Source organism: Felis catus, chromosome D4 (assembly GCF_018350175.1).
Source record: "Felis catus isolate Fca126 chromosome D4, F.catus_Fca126_mat1.0, whole genome shotgun sequence".
NCBI classification, from domain to species: Eukaryota; Metazoa; Chordata; class Mammalia; order Carnivora; family Felidae; genus Felis; species Felis catus.
Window position 1 is genome coordinate 86,387,617 of NC_058380.1, and position 21,698 is coordinate 86,409,314.

The 21,698-nt window shown below is 58.5% G+C and overlaps 1 protein-coding gene across 1 annotated transcript in view; it reads right to left on the minus strand.

Annotated features, from left to right (window-relative positions):
- The window catches only part of FAM102A (family with sequence similarity 102 member A), a 35,660-nt gene extending 17,895 nt beyond the window's left edge, over positions 1 to 17,765 (minus strand). Inside the window, exon 1 of the mRNA XM_003995912.6 lies at positions 17,204 to 17,765. Within this exon, the coding sequence (XP_003995961.1) occupies positions 17,204 to 17,349 (146 nt within the window). The 5' untranslated portion in view covers positions 17,350 to 17,765. The remainder of the gene's footprint in view (positions 1 to 17,203) is intronic.
- Positions 17,766 to 21,698: the final 3,933 nt, after the last annotated feature.

Below are 21,698 nucleotides of genomic sequence, written 5' to 3' on the forward strand. Positions count from 1 at the left end.
GCCAGAGGCCCCAGCCTGAAATGGGAAGCTGGGGGCCGGCCGTGGCTTCCACGTGGACCCTCAGATCTCCACTCGCCCCCCCTCCACTCAACTCAGCCCAGGCGTTGGAAGCAGCTGCTGGAGACCTGAGGAGAACGCTCACAGTGTCGGGCATGTTGAAACACCCCGAGGAATTAGGATTAGTGTCTGGGAACAAAAGCCGATATCGCATTGTAGGCTCTCTCCCTGCCCCTTTGTGAGTCTGCCCTGGGAACAAGTGGCCAGGAAGCCTGAGGCCCTCTCCGGGTTCCTGTGGGCCTGCCAGGCCGAACCAGAGAAAGCCACGTGGTGCCCTCCCAGGCTCAGGTAACAGGCGCCTTCCTCTCCCTCCGCAGGAAGATGGGCCAGGACAGGGCTCACCGGAATCAGTGCTGGGCCACCCCCTTGTTTCCACAGGGCTCTAAATACACACTATTAAATGCCACCACTCCCACGGGAGAGGCTCACACCTCCGCCCTGGCCCACCCCAGGAGGGCACAGGGAGGGTAAAATAAACACCCAGCAGCGGCCATTTCCCGAGGGCCTGCCATGTGCTACCTAGAGCCCTTCGACACTGAAAGTTGCGTGCTGTCATGGCCACTCCTGGCTGAGTGAGGCTCAGAAAGGTTGAGTCACCCACCCATAGTCGCAGAGCTGTGAGGAGCACGTCTGTGTCCAGAGCCCATGTCACAGAGCCAGAGATGGCCCAGCCAGGACTCAGCCCTACGGCCACCTCTGGAGAGAGGGACTCGGGCACCCCTAGTCGGGTGGAAGGGAGTCACAGGTTCAGGAGAGGGATGATGGAGGGAGATGAACACAGGCTCAGGGGCAGGGGAGGGCTGTTCGTAAAAAAGGCAGGCATGAGGATGTCAAGCAAGTCAGTTGCCACGAGCCCCAGGGGGGAGCTGGCCGGGCTTGTGGAAGTCTCAGGGACTTGATTCACTCATAAACCTTTTATTAAGCACTTGGTAGCTGCCAGGTAGGGCTGAAGGCCCTGGGGATACGAACATCGAACGAAACAGAAATTCCTGCCCTCCAGGGACTTACAGTCTGGCAGTGGGTAGTAGGAGACCGACAAAATGGGGAGACACATATCAGATGGTGGCCTAAGTGCTGTGGAGGAAAAAGGGGACCAGGTGGGGAAGCAGGCAGTGCCCAGGCAGAGAGAGCGTGAGAGAAAGGTGACCGGGGAAGGTGACATCTGAGCAAAGAGCTGAAGGAGCTGAGAGTGACCCAGGCACTGGGGACAAGCCGTCCAGGCAGGAGGAAGAGCTTAAGTGCAGAGACCCTGAGGTGAGGGCGTGCCTGACATGTTTAAGAGACTTTTTAAAAACGCTTATTTATTTATTTTGAGAGAGAGAGAGAGAGAGAGGGAGAGAGCACGAGCAGGGGAGGGGCAGAGAAAGAGAGAGAGGGAGAGAGAATCCCAAGCAGGCTCTGTACTGTCAGCGCAGAGCCCGATGTGGGGCTCGAACTCACGAACCGTGAGCTCGTGACCTGAGCCGAAATCAAGCGTTGGAGCCACCCAGGTGCCCCTTGACATGTTTAACCAAGCCAAGGAGGCCAGTGTGGCTGGAGCAGAATAAGCAAGGGGGCCGGTGGGGGCGAAACCGGAGAGGGGGTCACGGCCCCAAGCTTCCAAGCCGTGGAGAGGTGCCGTCGATCATGGACGTCCACGTGTGCACAGGTGGGTAGGGAAGGACAAAGAGACGACATGAGGGGAAGGGCAACTGTGTCCTTTTCTTTCCGAACTGGAACTATCAAGGTGGCTTTTTTTTAAAAGCACAACTAGGGGGAAATGAACTCGTCTGGGAGTTCTCAGCATTGCAGTGACGTCTGAGGCCACAAAGCCACCGTGGCGAACGAGCCCCGGCAATAGCAGAGGCCCCACGCGAGACCCCTGATGGGTGGCTAGGACCCTGACAGGTGAGTGCCACGTGACACTGCTATGACCTCGATGGACTGTGGGCCCCGGGGACAGGGACCGGGCCTGGCTAGGCACCCTTGGCCTCCGCGTACATGGGCAGTGACAGGAGGCACAGTGAGCGCCTGTCTCGGAAAGATGGGGAGTGTGAAAGAATTAAAACCAACGAACATCTAGGGAGAAAAGTCATAAATAAGATGTTCGTTAAGAAAACAGGACTGGGGGGCGCCTGGGTGGCGCAGTCGGTTAAGCGTCCGACTTCAGCCAGGTCACGATCTCGCGGTCCGTGAGTTCAAGCCCCGCGTCAGGCTCTGGGCTGATGGCTCGGAGCCTGGAGCCTGTTTCCGATTCTGTGTCTCCCTCTCTCTCTGCCCCTCCCCCGTTCATGCTCTGTCTCTCTCTGTCCCAAAAATAAATAAAAACGTTGGAAAAAAAATTTAAAAAAAAAGAAAACAGGACTGGGGCGCCAACTCTTGATTTCCGCTCAGGTCGTGATCTCAAGGTTGCAAGCGCCGCATCGGACTCTATGCTGACAGTGCGGGGTCTGCTTGGGATGGTCTCTCTCCACCCCTCCCCCCCCAAAATAAATAAATAAACTTAAAAGAAAATAAAAACCATACAGGACTGTGCGTCCCCTCTGCTTGTCCTGCTGACGTGGCTCAGGATAGGTGGGAAAATGGAACTAAAAAGACGATGAAGCCCAGAGAGGAGACCATCCAGAAGCCTGGACTCCGGGCTTCCGGGCAAGGGGCTCATTCTCATTCATCTGTGTGCTGCCATGAGGGGACAGGCCGAAGGAAGGAGAGAGCTCATAGCAGGTCTGGCTGGGGTGGGATGAGGGACCAAGACCGTTTTCTTCATTTCTGTCCAAGAATCATTTCTATAATCGAAATGTAAACCGAGAAATGCGAAAAGGGCGTGAGATCAGAAGGGGTGGTCAAAAGCAAACTCATCTCCCTGATTCAAGGTCTGGGCCCACACTCGCCCTCCTTCAGGACCAGGCGCCCCTCACCCCCCAAGCCTAGGGTTTCAGGCATGAGTCCCCAGAGCCACGCTGCCAGGGATAGGTAATTACAGAGACTGGGTTTTCAGGGGAGTTTTGTTTTTAGCTTTAAGATATACAATTAGACGTCCAAATCCCAGGAGGCAGGGTGAGCCCTCCACCCACCGCAGCCCACTGTGGCCATCCCAGTGGCAGAATTCTGTTATTTCTGGGTTGTCCTGAAATAGGACAGAGCACCACACCAGGCTGCTGTCATCGGGCCAGCAGAACTCCCTTGGAGCCCCCCTGGCCCCAAATCCCAGGGCCTCTATTACGTATCCACAAAGACTTACTGTGGGTGCTGGCCTGGCACGAGGCCCCGGGTGGGTGTGGGGACACTACGGGAGCAGTCCTCCTGAGGGAGTCCCCAGTTGAGTGGGGGAGACAGACACTACACAAGTGACCGATAACTGCCACCAGCCTCCGAGAGTGCAGATGGGGGCCTGACCCGGTCTGGGGCAGTGACACCAGAGCTGGGACCTCAAGGTGAGGTTGGCCAGGTGAAGATTAGATGAGATGTCCTAGGTCATGGGAACGGCCCAGGAAGACCCAGAGGGAAAGGGGTGGCTTCCAGGAAGAGATAGGACAAGGCCAGGAAGGGGCGGGATCAGGTTGGTGGGTGACCCCAGGAGGTCTGTCTCAGGGAGCCCGGGCTTCTTCATCTGCAGAAGGGTGACACTGCCCACCGCCTGAGGCTGTCACAGGGTGGCTCCGCGGTGCCGTGTCCAGCTCCTTCCTCCTGATCAGCTGGACGGGGAACACAGAGAATTCTGTCAACACGGTGCGGGTGGCTGCGTCTTCCTAGTATCTGCCTTGCCGTGTGTCAGAGACCAAGGCAGCTGGCCACCACTGGGGCCTCACGCAGATGATGATGGCATTTCATCTGTCACCACTATCTCCCCAGAGCCCAGGACAGAGCTGAGCAGAGTGCGACCCTCACTCTAGACCACGTTCCCCCGCACCCCTCCAGGCTCATCTTTAATTTAATCAATAGTAAAATCAGATCCTGTTCACTGAGCTTGTTGTACAGGAAGAGTGTTTCTTTTTGTTTTTAATTTTTTAAAAATGTTTTTAGGGGCGCCTGGGTGGCGCAGTCGGTTAAGCGTCCGACTTCAGCCAGGTCACGATCTCGCGGTCCGTGAGTTCGAGCCCCGCGTCAGGCTCTGGGCTGATGGCTCAGAGCCTGGAGCCTGTTTCCGATTCTGTGTCTCCCTCTCTCTCTGCCCCTCCCCCGTTCATGCTCTGTCTCTCTCTGTCCCAAAAATAAATAAACGTTGAAAAAAAAAATTAAAAAAAAAATGTTTTTATTTATTTTTGAGACAGAGACAGACCATGAGCAGGGGAGGGGCAGAGAGAGGGAGACCCAGAATCTGAAGCAGGCTCCGGGTTCTGAGCTGTCGGCACAGAGCCCGACGCGGGGCTTGAACCACGAACTGTGAGATCATGAGCTGAAGTCGGACGCTCAACCGATTGAGCCACCCGGGCGCCCCTACAGGAGAGCGTTTCATACACATGACCAACCGAATTTTACCACAATCCCATGAGGCGTGTGCCATTATCACTGCCAATTTACAGATGAAGAAACTGAGGTCCAGAGAAGGGCAGGATAGGTCCCAACTCACAGAACAACAGGGTGGGATGCTAGTCTGAGGCGGCCCGACATCACGGCACAGATTCACTTCTTCCCCGTGTCCGTTCCCCTCAAAAGCAGGAAGTGGACCTGGGAGGCGGGAAGTGCTTCTTCCCGGGCCCCAGCCACTTGAAGGCTGTGAGGAGTGGCGGGCCAGGTTGAAGTGAGCCCCCATCCTCGGCCCCTCAGAGAAGTTCGGGACTCCCAGCAGGAGACACCTCAGAGGCCAGGCTCCACGGTTCCCCAAAGTCGGCTCACTGCCGCGTCCCCGGCACCCGGCCCAGACCAGCATCACGACCCAGGAAGCGCAGCAAGATCCCAGAGCCTTAGCAGCCCCGGCGTCCCCGTCACTCAGGTGCGGTGGGAGCCACCTCCTGGCCACAGGCTGTCCATGGCCCCCAGGGTCCTTGCAGATGGGAACCGGTTAGGCCCTCCGGTGCCTCCCCCTGGAGCTGGAGCAAGGATGCGGCACGGCCAGCACTCACCAGAGGAGCAGAGAGTCGGGAGAAGGGAACCCGGGGTATCAGTGGGGCGGCCCATGGAACAGCCTCCGGTGTGACCCCACGCCCAGCCTCAGCACCTCGCCCTCCCAGCCGCCTGCCCTCGTCTGCACCTCCGGCTCGTGACCACCGCCGCCCGCCAGCACGGAACCCCAGTCTGGCAGGGAGTGGCTCAGTCGTGGCCACAGGCAAGGCCCCGTAGGACAGGGCTTCTCGGACTTGAGTGAACACCGCAAACTCCTTGGCTCGTCACGCAGATTCCCAGGCCCTGCCAGAGCTACAGACTTCAGGGTGTCTGGACCTCAGCACCACTGCCATCCCGAGATGGAAATTCTGGGTTGTGGGGGCGGGGGCGGGGGGGGGTCTCCTGTGCATCGTCGGATATTCAGCAGCACCCTGCCGGGAGTACAACGTCAGCTGGGACCACCAAAACTGTCTTCAGACATCGCCAGCTGTCTCCCCAGGGACAAAGTCACCCCGTGAAGAACCACTGCTGCAGGCCTCGGGCCGAACTTTTGGAACACGCCCTCCTGTGATTCCGATGCAGGAGCTGGGCCCCCACCTAAGAGAGGGCACATCCGCAAGGACTGAGTGGGACCCTAGGGACCCCTCAGCCCCAGCTGTGCTCCTGGGTTCCTGAGAACGCTGGCCCCTGGATTCTTCCCATCTAGCCCCTACAATGACAGGTAAGCAGAGCGAGGCCGCACCCCCTAAGTCCCTCCCAGCTGGTCCAGCAGCCCCGGGGAAGGGGGTGCTGCCACGGTGCCCAGCCTGCTCCTCCTCAGCCACACCCACTCCATCATCTCCAGCCCTTGGCTGGGTTCCTGGAAGAACGAGCGGTCGGTCGCAGTGATGCAACCCAGGTTCCCGGCTGATGAAACCCAGCCCAGGCCGGGAGAGGCGAGAGTCTAATAAGGAAACAATTTAAATCCACAACATCTGCCTGCGCTTCCCCGAAGAGAAGAGAGCACAGCCGCCCGGGGAGGGGCCCACCCCAGGGAGCAGCCAAGGCGTCCATCCAGGGGCTGTGAGGCGCTCGAGCTCCCATCCCAGCAACGTGGCCAACGTGGCAGCCCAGCGGCATCGGGCTCCTGCCAGGAATTCAGGGCCGCGTGCAGGGAAGCAGCTTGCTGTGGCTCTGACACTGCCAGTGACAGGGTGAGGCGGCAGCCAGTTCCTAGAAGCCAGTCACTCTGTGCTGACACCGGAGTGCTGGGCGGGGGCGGGGGCGGGCGGGTGGAGGGAGGGGGCCCCCGGCCGCCCCGAGACCTCTTCTCTGCTCCCCTGCCAATAGGAGTCCTGCTGCTGGCCCAGGAGCAAAGGCTGGCATCAGCAAGTGACCCATGGAAGTACAGAATGGACAGCCCCCTGGGGGCTTCAGAAACTCCACATCGGAAAAGGGGTAGGGGGTCAGCCAAACCACTCAGGCTTAGTGGGGAAGCGTCAGGGTTAGGAGTAGGATTCCGGAGTCACATGCACCTGAGTTTGAATCCTGCCATTCATCAGCCCCACAACCCCGAGCTGGATCAAAACCCCAAAAGCGGGCAGGTGCCAGCTTCCCCATTTTGCAGACACAGGCACATAGCCTCTCTGCCCCAGCCTTCTGCACCCAGTCAGGCCATGTAGGTGGCCTCCCCACCACGCAGGCGAGGGCCTATGGACGCTCTTCTCAACTGACAACGGTGGGCCATTCCCTCTTGTTCTTAGAACCCAAGAGGAGAGCGGGCCATTGAAGAGGTCCAAAGCAGACTGCTAGCTTTGACCAAGTGCTGATCCAATCCCACGCACCCCACTACCCAGTGTGACCCAGCCTGGCTCCTGTTTCCTAGGTATCCAGGCACACGTGCCAGGTGCTACTCAAGCATGAACTCTCTGCAGGCACGACCGCCACCTACTTCACAGATGAGCAAACTCTCAAGAAGTCCTCTGCTCACACAGGAGGTGCTTACCTGGCCCACCAAGCCTGACCTCACGAGCCCACCCCCAGAGGGCACTCACGTGGAATGGGGGATGTGGCTGCAACCGTCGGAAGCAGGAAGCCAGGCTCCTAACTGAGCCTCCCCTTGCCCACCCCAGGACCATATATCTGGATATTTCCCCAGGCCCTGAACCCGGCAGGTGGCCCAGGCTGCTCTTGGCTGACTCACATCTGGGTGGCGTTTGAATCATCCAAGGAAGACAAACAGGGGGGAGGGAATCCCATCCCCAGAGTCCTGTTCCTTGAATGGCTGGACATAAGTGAGTCACGGGTGTGTCCCTGTCCTCTGAGCCCCTATCCAACCCCGCTAGGCCTTCCAGGTAAGCACCCTTCCCCCAACTACTGTAGCTGGACAAATCACTTCCTCTTCTGGGTCTGGGTCTTAGGTGAAAACAAAACAAGGCTCCTGTGTCTCAGAGCATGGGACTCCTGGACGCAGGGCCTTTGTCTCACTCACTGCTGCTTCTGAGTCCTGGGATGACACCTGGCACATAGTAGGTACTCAGTAAGTATCCAATGACTAAATCAGTGACCTTCACAGCCCTGCTCTCAACAAGGGCTGCCATGGGCCTTCGTGCAATGCTCCTTCCGTCTCCAGGAAGAGGGCCTCCCAGCTGTGGCTGGGCCACGTCCTCTGGCTCTCCACAGAGTCCAAGGCGTCGAGAGTTATCGCTACCTCTGGATCTGTCCCCAGCTGTTCCCACTGCCCCGCACATGGCTCCCTGGTCTTCTGAAGTGACCGAGGAATACTCAGAGACCACTCAGACTCAGAGTCATGTCTCCTCACAGACTCAGACCTGTTTTGCCAGCCATCTTCAGCATTTCTCCGAGATTCCAACCACAGGACAGAAAGCTCAGGGTCAGGTGGGACCATGAGGCCATCACTCACCATTCTCTACCTCCTCCTTGACACCTGACTCTCCTACAGACTCATGCTCTGACCCTGGGCCAATCACTGCCTCTGTCATTCACTTATGCCATATACATTAACTGAGCATTAACTACACTGAGCTGGGCCTGAGGGGGACGCTGAAGATACCCCCCGAATAAGCCTGGGCATCAGTCTTGTCTGCATCCAAACCGGGCATGGCCATTCTCACTCATGTCCATGTGATTCCTCTTCAGCCAACTCAAAATCTTCAGAAGGGGCTGGAGCCTTCTCTTGGCATTCACAGAGAGTACCCAGTCAGTCAAAGGGCCATTCCCAGAAAATGGGGCAGGGCCAGAGCAGGAGGGAGAAGCCAATGCCTCCCCTCCCCCTCGGTGCTCAGTACTTCTCTGAGCATGGCTGCGACTAATGGTCTCCCCCGGCTCATGGGCCCCCAGGTCAGGGGCCATGGCTGTCTTGGCCACTGCTGGGCCCAGTGCCCAGTGCAGGGTCAGGGCAGTAGCCTGGCTCGAATCACAAATGTTCGCTGACTGGGTGAAAAACAGGAAGAGAGAAGAGAAACAGTTAAAAGGAGAAATGGAGGAACGTGGATTTTTCCTTTCTGTCCCACCCGTGGGTCCCCTCCAATAACTGCCCTGGATTAATACCAATCACTGCCAGCCTTCGCTGAGCACGTACTCTGTGCCAGGGGCTATGCCGGGTACACGACAGGTGTTAATCTACTTAATCCCACACCAAATAGCTTATCACCCCATTTCACAGATGAGGAAAGCAAGGCTTAGCGAGATCCCGTGGTCTGGCGGCCTCAAGAGCCACTCCTCCCTCCGAACTGCCAAGCCCTGCGGTCCAGGAGCCCCTGCTGGGGTTTGCGAGCAGCAGAAGGAAAATTTGCAGCCGGAGAAGACCGCTGGCAGCTGCCAAGATGAGTTACGGCCTCGTAAACAGGAGCGATGCTTATCAGGTCAGGACGGTTCAGACCGCCCTTCCAGCAAGACTGAGGACCTCCTCCAGGCTTCCAGGCACCCAAGAAGGAGCTTCAGTTTTGTCTAGAGGCGCCCAGCACTCCCGAAGGCGTGGGAGGTCTCACGGCTGTTGCTGACACACATGTGTGCACACACATCCTCAGTGTTCAGCTCCCAGAGTCTCAGCACAGCCCTGTAACCAGCCCCCAAGGAAGAGGACAGGCCTCAGGAGTCCCTCCCGGGCATGACAGCCACCCGGCAAAGATAACCTCATCCTGACCTGTATCAGGTGGGTTTTGAATCAGATTGTTTTTGAACTTTATATAAACAACATCACACGACGTGCTCCTGTCTGCTTCCTTCCCTCAATGTCGTTTGTGACGCCCGTCCTGGTTGTGAGGGGCAGCGGTGGAGGCTCGAGCCTTGTTTTTGAACCATTCCATGATGAGCGAGGTGGGAAGCTGCCCTCTCAGCTGAAAGCCACCTCCCCTTCTGCAAACTGGAGCCCCAGGCGGTCAACACCATGGCTGCCCCTGGTCCTAAGCCATCTGACTCCTCCACCGGCTTCCTGCCTGGGAAAGGTCCAACCCCCTCCTCCCATGGCCTCCTGCCACTCCAAGCCCCCAGGCCACTGGCTCCTCCCTGCTCAGCACTCTTGCCCTCGCCCTCCCTCCACCCCAGGCTGCTCTTCTCCCCACCACCTGCCCACTCCTCACTGGGACCAAACCCAGCATCGCTTCCTGTGTGTGGTGGGGGAGGGCTGTGATTGTAGGACTTTACCCCCAGGAGCCACCACGGGCCCTACACACAGAAGGTGTTCAGGAAATTATCCCTGAGGGACTGAGGGCCGCAGGTGTGCTGCCCCCGCGTGTCTGCTTGCAGAGAGGAAGCAATGGGAGGAGAAGATGCCGGGCCTGCGAACAGGACCCAGACTTCTGCCTTCCTTCCCAGAGCCCTCCCGAGCCCTGGGCTATATGCACCTTCTCCCCTCTCAGCAAGTTGCGTCTGTGTTTGGCTGCCAGGTACGTGGCCCTGTGCTGAACAGGTAGCCCCCCGCCCCCGTATGAGCACCCCCACACCATGGAGGAAGAAACCAAGGCTGAGAGGACAAGGCCTCTGGCCACAGTCACAGAGCCAGCGAGCAGCTGCCAAGGTCCAACAGCAGAGCCCGGGGCGGGGTCCAACAGCAGAGCCCGGGGCCGGCCCCAACCCCCTCGTCCTCCGCATCCCACCAGGAGCATCCCCACCTCCCACAACCCATCAGTGCCCCCAGCTGCCTCTCCATCACACCCTCTGAGCCCATGGTGGTGCCCAGCTGCCCGCTATGCGGGTGAGGGCTGCTCCTGACACGGACTGATACCTCTGGCCCCGGGGGGGGGGGGGGGGGGGGGGGGGAGGGGCTGGACCCAAGCAGCTGGCAGTGGCCGGCACACGATCCGGCACACGATCCGGCACCATCAGTGCCCACGCTGGTTTGGTGCCAAGAGAGAAAAGTCCCAGCCCCGTGCCAGCAACGACCAACAGCAGCAAGTCCCAGGACTAAGATGCAGTGGAGGCCACTCCTGCCCAGTCCGGGGAAGAAGCGAAGAGACAGGGACACAGCCTATAGTGTCCCAAGATAAGGGCCCATGGTGGGTGTACAGGACAAAAGAATCCAGGGGGGGGCTTCCCAGAGGAGGTGGCTCTTGGGCTGAGCAGGAGTTTAGCTGAGTGAAGCAGTGGGGGAAGGGAGCCTGAGGTCAAAGTAACTGCAGAAACAAATAGCTAGAAGAGTGAGGTCCGGTGGGAGCCAGGGGAGCGCCAGGGGCCTCCCACCCACTGAGGGGCCCCTGGCTTCCTCGCCCGCTCCCGTCTCCAGAGTCTGACACCGGGGACCTCCACCTCGAGTGGGGGGGTGCTATCTTCAGCCTGTCAGAGTGGGTTCCAAAGCTGGCCGTGGAGAGGGTCCCTTCCCGCAGGCAGGAGCCCACCCCACCCCAGCCCAGGCCCTCCTGGGGAGAGTGCCCCAGCTCTCTCTGGCTCAGAGCCAAGCACCCCAAGGTTCTAACCAATGGGGGCAAAAAAGCACGGAGACCCACTGGGGCGCCTGGGTGGCTCAGTCGGTTAAGTGTCCAGTCTTGATCTCGGCTCAGGTCATGATCTCACAGTGCTTCTGGGTTCGAGCTGCACATTAGGCTTGGTGCCGACAGCGAGAAGCCTGCTTGGGGATTCTCTCTCTGCCCCTCCCCTGCTCGCTCGCTCTCTCTCTCTCTCTCTCTCTCTTAAAAAATAAATAAACTAAAAAAAAAGAAAAGGCACGGTCACGGAGACCCACTGGAGACCCCGTGCTCCAGCATGCTAGCACGCCCCTTAGACACTAAACGTGTTCCTCGCCCACTCCCCCACTTCTGGAAGGCAGAGAGCCCCCTGGGGAAAGTGCGCTCTCTCCACAGCACTCCGGTCAGTCCTGGCCCACAAACAAGTGCCAGCTGCCACAGGACCAGTGGGCAAAGGGGGTGGGAACTGAGGTGTGCACCCAGCCCACCGCTGTGACTCAGTCCAGGGACGGGAGGATGGACTGCAGTGTGCACTGTGCTTCTAGCATGTGCCAGAAGCCAAGCTGGACGCTTGACAGGCATTATCTCACTGTGTCCTCCCAAGAACACTGCGAGGCAGGCACGACCAGCCCCACTTGGTAGGGTCTAAAGGACTAAGTCCCTTGCCCAAGGTCACACAGGCAGCAAGAGGCAGGACAAGAATGTCCTTCCCAGTCCTACAGCAGGGGCAAGGCACCAGCGTGACCGAACACGCAAAGTCCTCCATCAGAGCTGCTTCCTCCCGACCGCTGAACCAAGTTGGCTGAGGGGGCTGCTGGCTGGCCACTCTCAGTTGACATCTGGGTAGGGACGGGGGGATGGCGACTCCAAGCCTGCACGTGGGCGCCTTTCCAAGCCCAAGGTGCCAAAAATGGCTCAGAGCGGAGACCACAGGTTTGCAACCACAGCCCTAAGCAGACACCATTGCCAGGCACAGACTGGGCAGTTTAAGGCCTCACCAAGGCCACCAACGGCATGGTGTGACCTCACAGAGAGCCAGAAGGCCCAGGAGATGACAGACGTCGGGTCACAGGGCACATCTGAAGCCCTGGGAGCTGGTCTGGTGTCTCTACAACTAGAAGCGCTGGCCAGGCAAGATGGATAATGAAGAGAGACGCCCCCGCTGCCCCCACCTCATGTTAAGTTACAGGTCACTTTCTAAGCAAATCCGATGTCTGTCGCCTGCTCAAACCTTGCCGTGGCTGTCTGTCAGGATGAAGATAAACGCATACTGGCTGCCATGGTGTTGTACTGCCCATCCCCGGCAACAGGCAAGTGACCGCACGGTCGCCCCATGGCAGTCACCAGACTCCATACGCTGAGTCCTCAGGCTCCTGAGGCACGTGAGCAGACAAGCCAGTGGCCGTCACAAGGCTCAGTAAAGGCTTCCCAAATGCCAAGTCAGGACTTCCAGGTACCGAACGAGCCGAGTTCAAGGGCACTCAGGGCCCTCAGACACACGATGTCATCGCTGCTAAGAACCCCTGGCCAGTGTGGCTACCAGGACAGAGCCTGAAGTGAGGAACAGGCCTCAGGGAATAGCCTTGGCTCTGGAGACTCAGATCGCCTCAGGTCAGGGCTCTGCCACTGCCAGGCTGGGAGACAGGCGGCAGGGCTGCCAGGGTGGCACCTGCCAAAGGTGTGGCCAGCTGGCAGCAAAGGCCAGGTCCAAGGAGCAGACACCAAGGCCAGGCACAGGCTGGACAGGTTCAGGCTTCACCAGGGGCACCAGCAGCACGGTCTGACCCTGCAGGGACCCAGCGGCTGGCCTGGTGCCACAGCCCGGCTGCCTGGGGTGGCCTTTATGGCTCGCCAGCAGGACCTCTCTCCGCAAGTGTCTGCCTCCTCATGCCCCCCAGCCCGCACAAGGAAGGCCTTCTGCAGAGGCCCCGGGGACCAGGCAGGACCTAGTAAAGTGAGGGAGACAGACTATGGCAGAAGTCCAAGGGTGTACAGTGGAGTCAGGAGCCTAGAGCAGGCAGCCCGTGGAGAAGGCAGTCACAAAGCCCCTTGGGCCAAATGCTGCCACGCGGCACTGTTGCCAGATACCCAACTTAAAAGAAACCGAAAGTCTGGATTTTTACTCTGTCAAAAACTATCAGAGCACAGTATGGGGCAGCCAAACCCCAGCGATATTTGGCCACTGTGCACCCTCTGAACTTCCACCTTCTAGCAGCCACTAAGCAATAGTGGTGCCAGTCACTTCAGGACCAGGAAACCCACCTGCCCACTCTGCCTGCCAACCTTCTCTCCAGTCTGCCCACTCTTCTCTCTCTCTCCCTGCCACCACGCAGCCGGGCCAGCAAAACCCGCTCAGCCAATTCTAACTGGCCCTTACAGGGTGCTGGTCAGGCTCCCTTGCGTCTTCTCCACTCAGCAGCCAAGAGCCATCATCCTAATGGGCAAACCAGGCCGCACTGCTCCCCTGCCCCTCGGCTGGGCCCTCAAGGCCAGGAGCAGTCAGGCCCGGCAACTCCTCCTCCTCATTTGCACCAGCCCCCCAACCCTTCGGCTAAGGAGGTGCTCTCCTCCTGAGAGGACTTGCTATAAGGTAAATCAGCGCCTCCCTCTCCCTCCCTCCCCTGGCACCGCCAGCACGTGCATGGGCCGGGCCACAGGACCCGTGCCAACCGGGCACAGAGCCCTCTCAGGATGTTTGGGATTCTTCTTGCCTGAAGGATAGATTGGCTCAAGGCTGCAAGCCTGCACCCTGCCCTGGAGAGACCACGGCCCAGCCTGCTGCCTCCCAACTCACCAGACTTGGCTGGGACCTCGGCATCCCTCCCAGGACCCCGGGAAAGCCTTCCAGATGCTATTTGGATGCATCTGCCTGGAAGGCCTCCAGACAGGGACCTTGGCAAATGCCCACTCTGCCCCAGTGCCAGCCCATGCCTGGCCCCAAATCCACAGCAGCGATTTTAGCTTCACCCCCACCTGTGGCCCTAGGGCCCCTTTTCCTCAGATGTCACAGGACCTAGCTTGGTGCCTAGAAAGTATCCAAATCTGGACTTTCCCAATCTGGACCCAGCCCAATAAAAAGAACCTTCTTCAAAAGTCTGAGGATATCACATGGGCTGTAGCTGCTTCCAGCCCTCTGCTACAAGGCAAGGCAGGACTTCGGAGCTGGGCCTGCCCGATTTAAATCACAGCCCTGCCACTCCCTAGCTGAGTGACACGGGCCCATCACTTCAGGTGTCCTGACCCCAGTTTCCTCATCAGCTCATGGAGCGGTTCCAGGGCTCAACCGATCACACATCCAAGGTGCTCGGCAGGTCCCTGGCACACGGTAAGTACACACCAAAGGCAGTTTAAACCCTAATGATAAAAAGGTTATCTTCCCAACTGCATTACCAGATGGGTGACTGGCACGTGACTTCACCTCTCCGGCCTTGGTGCCCCTCCGGGTGACCAAGAGGATTAGCAGACATACCGCTTGCAGAACACTGAGCACGGCACCGGGCACGTAGCGCCGGCCCTCGGAATACGGTAGCTGTGAGCGTCACTGCTCGTAAGGAGGCCTCAGAAGGCTGAGGCTGGGGAACAGCGCGACATACCACCTGTTCTACCTGCTCAAATTGGGTCAGGCTGGAGCTGTGTACCCGGCTGTTGCCATGGTACCCAACATAAGGAAACACTCCGGCTAGGAAGGCGGGTGCTGCAGGGGTGGGGCCTCAGGCCTGCCTCACTCACACAACCCCCAGGCCGCCACCAGCAGTCTCTGGGCCATCCCAGGGGTCCCTGGGGTGGGGAAGCGTATGGTGTTGGATCTGGGCCCAGGATCTGAGCAGGTCTCATCACCTCTGACCCTATTCGAACTCCAAAACAATGGGGCCTTGGCCATCTGGAAGGGTGGGCTGTGAGGCGGGGCTCCCAGACTGCAGAACAGGATGGGGGGGATGGGAGTGGAGGTGAGAGGAGCCCAGGAACCCCCATCCCCTGGGCAGAAGCCAAAGCAGCTCTAAAGCAGCCTCAGGTCCCAACATCACTGTCTGCTGTCTTCAGCCACACCTGCCCAGCAGCAGACAGGTACCCAGAGCTCACTAAGCGTCCAGCCTTGGGGGCTCGACGTCAGCTCCTCCCTCCACAACCGTCTCAGGTTTCATCCAGGATGAGGGCTGGGAAAAGCTGTTTGGGCTCGGCTGGGTTCAGGGAATCCATGGCTCCTTGCCAGGAGGGAAGAAGGGGAGGCAGAGGGTGAAATCCACACGCTGTGGGCCAAAACCTAGAACTTTCTAGAGCTTCCTAGATGAGGAGGCAGCTTTATGGCAATGGAAAGGCTGACGGGCCAGGTGAGGTGACGGTGGCCCCGGTGCCTGGGAGGAGACCTCAGTCTGGGGCTGAATACCGGTTCCTCAACGGGCGCCAATACCCTGCTCACATACAGACCCTCTGCTGACTCCAGCTGGTCCCTCCAAGACACAGGACGGCTGGGGGCTGGAGCCTGGACCCCTCCCTCTGCCATAGTAACTACAACTGCTGCAACAACAGGCACAGACATTACCCGTGATCCTCACCACTCTAGGGACAGGTGTGACTTCTCCCACTTCACAGACAAGGCAACAAAGGCTCAAAGGTAGAAGAGGGTAGTGGTTAAAAGCACACCCCAACTCTGAATCTGGGCTCTGCTGTATTTGCTCAGGCAAATCACTCCTTCCCTGAGCCTCAGTTTTCACCTCTGTAAAATGGGGATAAAAATCCTACAGCGCCCCCTCCCCACCTGGACCCGGCTCCATGGCACAGTCAAGGAATTAAGGAAGAAGTGCTAATAAAACAGGCAGCACAGCACCAACAAATGCTGGTTCTTGGAATCCAAGAGGTTAGGTAACTCGCCCAAGGTCACCCGGCCGTGAGCGGCCGACCCCAGGCCCTAGCTCTGAGCACAACCCCATCCCCGAAACCTTGTGCTGCTATGTGGGTGGCCACGGGATCACAGGCTTCCCAGGCAGCGGAGGACCGCCACCAGCCCCCACAGCAAAGGGCAGCCCTTCTCTGAATTCCTCAGATAAGCAATTCCTGGCAGACTGGGGAGCCTCCGGGCCTAAGTGGGCCCAAGTGCAGAGAAAAGGCACCCCACCCTGTCCACACCGGAGATTCCTAAATCTGGGTTAGGCTGTATGCCCACCCACCCCCTACCCCACGCCCCGCACCCGTCCTCCCAGATCACCAGATTCATCCCACAGGTCTCCAAATAGGCCAAGTTGACAACTACCTCCTGGGAGGTCCCTGGAAAGCCCTTACTTCCTCTTTCTGGGCCTCAGTTTCTCCATTGCAGAACCACGAAGCAGCTCCAGCCAACTGGGCCCACAAGGAGGTCTGAGGAGCAAAGGGACAGACCAGGGAAGGGAACCAGCATGTCCTAGGCACATGTCCCAGGCCCTGGTACTGCATTCTATCTACTGAAACTTCTCCACAACTCTTACAGAGACCTGCACTGGACCCAGAAAGTGACAGATCCAGGACTCAAACCCCCATCTGTCAGACTCAGAGACACTCTCCCCACCACAGGCCCAAACTATGTAATCCCAGGTGGGCCCATTCAGTGGGGGCAGCTTGGGAACTCAGTCACCCTCAGCAATGAGCTGGACAGCTGGACCTGCAGGATGGGGGAGAACACAAGACCAAACTGGATTGGGCCTCTTTCTGAGAGAGTGGCAGCCTCCTTAACAAGGGCATTTGCAATGCAAAACAACCCAGCCCCAGCCAAAAGAGGACAGTCACTCAGAGAGGGCTGGGCAGGCCAAAACCTAGCCACCTCCCTCCATCCAGACCAGGAGTGCCTGGGAACCTGTGGCTGGCCCAGTCTCTAAATCATATGACAGCCCAAGCGGCCAGCTGGGTGCAAGGTGGCCTGGAATACTCCTGATTGCCTCAGCCCTTCCAGGCACAAACCCTGGTGGGCTCTTTGTGCAAGTCTGAGGAATGGGCCGGCATGCAGGGCCCCAAGACGGGCTGAAAGAATGAACCCCCACCTAACCAGCTGGTCACCTGCAGACGGGTGCCCGGCACCCTGCCAGCTTCTCAGGCCCAGACCTCCCAGATCACTCAGCCCTGCCTTGTGCAAACCTGCCCCAGACACACATAATCCGCAGAACTCCCTGGGCCCACAAGGGCGCTTCCACGTGCCAAGTGACTAGATCTGGCTCATCATCCCCCTCCCCTGCAGGCGCGACTGCCCCAGCTCCTACCTTGACGACAAGCTGACAAAATCCCCGCCATCCAGCAGCCGGACTTTGCAGAAGAGGACTCCGTTCACGAAGGGGACCGCAGTCAGCTCCTCCAGGGTGAAAGTGGTTTGAAATTTGAATTTCTTCTTCTTCATCAAGAAAGCCATGAGCGAGTTCCCTGAGTCTGAAGCCCCGAAGGCCAAAAAAGGGGGGAAGCCAGAAATCCCCAGGATTCCTTTCCCTACACCACACCCCCTCCTCAAAACATCAGAGCCGGATCCCGCCCAGATGGTGGCGAAGGCGGCCGAGCGGGCGGAGATCTGAGTCCGGAGGGCCCAGGTCTGAGCGACCAGTCCAGTTCGCGGGCCGGCTGGCTTCACCGTCGGGGAGCCGGGGCTCGGAGGGGCTCGGAGTGGCCGGGGGCTTCACCGGCATGTAAACAGCGGGGCATGGCCCAGGAGGCAGGGGTAGGGGTGGCGGGCGGCGAGAGACCGGCCGCGCTGGAGGGCAGCATCCCGCACCGCGGTCCCCGGGGAGCTCTCAGCCGCGCTACCGGGCGCGGCTGGCGGACCGGGGAGGCCGAGGGCGGCGGGCGGCCCCGCCCCCGCCCCGCTGGCGGCCGGGGGAGGCGCCCTCGCCGCGCACACGCCCCCGCACCTGGGAGCGGGGCGGCCCTAGCAGGTGAGTCCGGGGCTGCTGAGGGCACCCCCAGGGGGCGACCGGGAGCTCTGGGGGCCTCTCCGGGAGGCGCGACGGGGACACTCCCGGCCGGGAACGGCCGGCCGCGGCCCCCTCCGGGCGGGCACCAGGCCCGGGCAGCCGGGGCGCCGCCTCCTCTTCGGTCCCGGGTCCCGCGCCGCGGGCCCCGGCGGAGCTGAGGCGCCTTTCCGGCCGGCCGGTGGCACCCGCCTCGCTCGCCAACTCTGCCCAGCACCCCGCGAGCAGCAGCGCCGCCGCCTGCGCTCCGGACGCGGCAGCCCGGGCCCGACGCTGTGCGGCGCCACTCGGAGAATGCTGAGGCCCAGCGCGGCCGCCCGCGGAGCCGCCGCCGAGCGCGGGAGGGGCGGGGCACCGGCGGCCCAGGCTGCCCGCGATTGGGCGACCCCGCGGGGCGGGCGCGGAGCGCGATTGGGGGACGGCAGCGTGGGGCGGGACTTGCGGGAGGCAGAGGCGGCCCAAGACGCTTGGATTGGTGCGCCGCGCGGCTGGACCCGCCTCCTCGGACTAGGCCGGGAGAAGGGAAGGGGAGAGGGCCCCCGAGAAGGCGGTGGGAGGTCGCGGGGCGGGAAGCCCAGGCTGGTCCGGTGAGGAGGAGGGCGCGAGCGGAAGAAAAGAAACAATGAAAAGAAACTATACGAACACTATGGCTGTAATGGCCCTCCAGCGTCCCCCCTCCCCCCCTAGACTTGAACTCGTTAGACACTAAATCGAGCCCAGAGGTAGTGAATCCATTTTTCAGAAAAAAACACCCAGAGAGGTGGCCAGGACTAGACCAAGCAGGTTCTTCGCCTGGGAATCTAGTTCCGAACACTGAGAAGGAAGTGTCTGCAAAGGCTTAGCCGAAGGAATGACTTGGAGCAGTTCATCACGCAACCCGTGCTAGACCCAGCTTCTCCCCCAACCTGCTTTCCAAGCCTTTTGTTGTCGGCTAGCTTCTTAGATAGTTATGGCTGGTCTCTCTGACTACATTAACTCCCCTGGATGCAGAGACCGCTTCTAGAGCCTCGGACCTCCCAGACTCTGAACACATTGTAGTTCATTCATTCAGCCCCGCAATGTTAAGGGGCAATCTGCTCCCAGCTGTGTGAGTGGTGGCCCTCTCCTCCGAGCCTCTCTAAGCCAAGGATCAGGTGAAGAAGCAGCCTGGGACACAGGCAGCAACAAATCTGGTAGATGAGAACTGTGATAGTGGATGTACAGGGGCCTGGAGGAGCTGCGTGGATGCAGGGACGAGGGCGAAACCATGAGGCTTCTCACACAAAGTTATCCAAGCCATAGCGGGATGCGTGCCCCGAGTTCGGCAGGGCCCATGCAGAGGGAGCCTCTAGAGGCCAGGAAAACAGAGAGTGAGGTGCCCACAGAAGCCCTGACTACTTCATCTGGCTGCATTGAGATCTGGGGGAGGCAGAGGGCGAGAGATACAACTGGAAGGCCTGTGGTGGCTGGATCTTGCAGAGTCTTGTAGGCCAGAGTAAGGAGGGAAGCCACTCACACATTTTGAACAGGAGAGTGACCCAGACTTGTTTTTTGTTGTAAGAAGCTTGCTCTCATGGTAGGTAGTGTGGAGGAGAGCATATGGGAAACAGGGGCGAGGAGCCTTGTGTTGACCCAGGCAAGAAATGATGAAGGCAGAACCTCAGAGCTGAGAGAAAACGAGAGGATGGGTTTGAGAGGCATTTGGAGACAGAAACTGAATGGACTTGGGGCTGAGTTGGGTCCAGACATGTAACTGAGGGCTCAAATTTCTGATTTCTTTCTGCTTCCCAGCCATAAAATGGGTAGCAACCCATGCTTCTCTCCAGTTTGTCCCATCATTTAGAAAACAATTCAGCCAGATAGGTGAAAAATTAGGATTGCAGCTCTCACTGCTCTCACATATCCCCATTTATAGCCAGGGTAGTTGAGGCCTGGGAAGTTTAGATCATTTGACTACAGTCTTGACCCTGGAGCATAGGCGCTAGAGGGCCAAGCTGTGCTGCCCACACTGTGGGGTGTGTCCCCCTTGCTGATCCTAGCTGGGTCTGCTCCACAGGGGAAGATCCTGTGCCTACCTGACCCCAGGAGGGGATTTCAGAGGAGAGGACCAGCCAAGGAGTTCTCAAGGCCTGGCTGGCTCCTCAGCTGTGACCAGGAGTAACCTCAGACTGCTCTAACAGGAAGCAGGGTGGGCCTGGCTGCCAGACTTAGCTCGGATGGGGTATTTCTCTCTCTGTAGCCTCAGGGCTCGGAGCCCAGGAAGTTTCCCTTTCCTCATTTCCCAGATGGTGCCCGAGGAAGGGAGAGAGCCTGGTGCCAGTTCAGGATGCTCCATTTAGGGTGAGAGAAACTCGTTTTAGGATCCTGGCTCTGCTGCACAGTGGCAGTATAGCGTTAGTTTGGGACACTGAGGTTTGGGGACTCCAAAGAGAGAGCGGGTTCAGTATGATATGGCTAGAACTACTTGCTCGGAAGCCATCAGGGCAGGGTTCAAAACCTGGCTCACATAACACTGACCACCTGCGTCACACAAACTTTGGTTGGAGTTTTGCATGGATAGAAAGGAATCTTGAGGGAGACAGCCTAAACTTTTTTTTTTTTCTTTTTAAATCTCTGAGCCATAGTTTTTCACCTGTAAAAGGGGAATAAGAATACCAACCTAGGGTGCCTGACTGGCTGAGTCGGTAGACTCAAAAATTTTTAAAAATTAAAAAAAAAAAAAAAGAATATCAACCTTTCCAGAAAGTTGTGAGGACTTCAAATGGGCTACGCCTGCAAATGGCTTAGGCCCAAAGAGACATGGAGATCTGAGCGAGGGGTCAGAAGGGGGCCCAGGCCAGCACTTCTGCAGTTCTCCAGCACCCCCCAAATTCCCAAGCATAACCTGTCCTACCTACTCGAGGCCCCGAGCCGACATATAAGGAAAGCAGTAACTAACAAGATAATTCAGACAAGTGGTCTGGGGACGGAAATCCGGGGAAATGTGAGAGAGGATGATTGGATCGGGGTTCCTGGCCTGTGGGAGGTATTATCTCAGCCCAGACCTTTGTAATAAATAAGGAGGGCCCAAGTGCAGGAAACTCCAGGGGCAGAGACAGGGACTGGTGTGTTTGGGGGGCTGTGTGTGACTGCAGGGGAATAGAGGGAGGCATGGGGTCCGAACCTGCTGACATGGGCTCTGTGAGCCTGGAAGGAGTTCAGATTTTATTCTAAGCCCAAAGGGATGTCACTGGAGGATGCTAGCAGGTTAATGACAAGATCCAAAATGCCTCTTTCAAAGTTCTTTCTGGCTACGTGGAGAATGGGCTGAGTGCCGGCAGGCAAGAACAGGAACAGGCAGATAGGGGAGGAAGCTATTACGGCCACACAGGAGACTGGTAGCTCAGACCAGGGTGGAGCCAGCGTGCTGTGAGGAGAAAGGGGACACATTGCAGAGGAAGCGCTCAGCATTTCCTGAGCAACAGTAATAGTTACTCAAATAGAACTTCTTGAATATTCCCAGGGTTTTGAACTTGACTGAATGCCACAGGGTTCTTTTTTTTTTTTTTTTTAATGTTTATTTATTAATTTTGGTGGGGAGAAGGGGCAGAGAGAGAGGGAGAGAATTCTAAGCAGGCTCGGTGCAGTCAGCACAGAGCCCCACGCAGGGCTCGAACTCACGAACCATGAAATCATGACCTGAGCCCAAATCAAGCGTTGGACGCGTAACCAACCGAGACACCCAGGCGCCCCTCCACCGGGTTCTTGAAGTCAGGATGTGAGTGAGCATAAGCACTGGAATAGGTATGAGGAAGGAATAGGGGGAACAGAGGAATTTTGT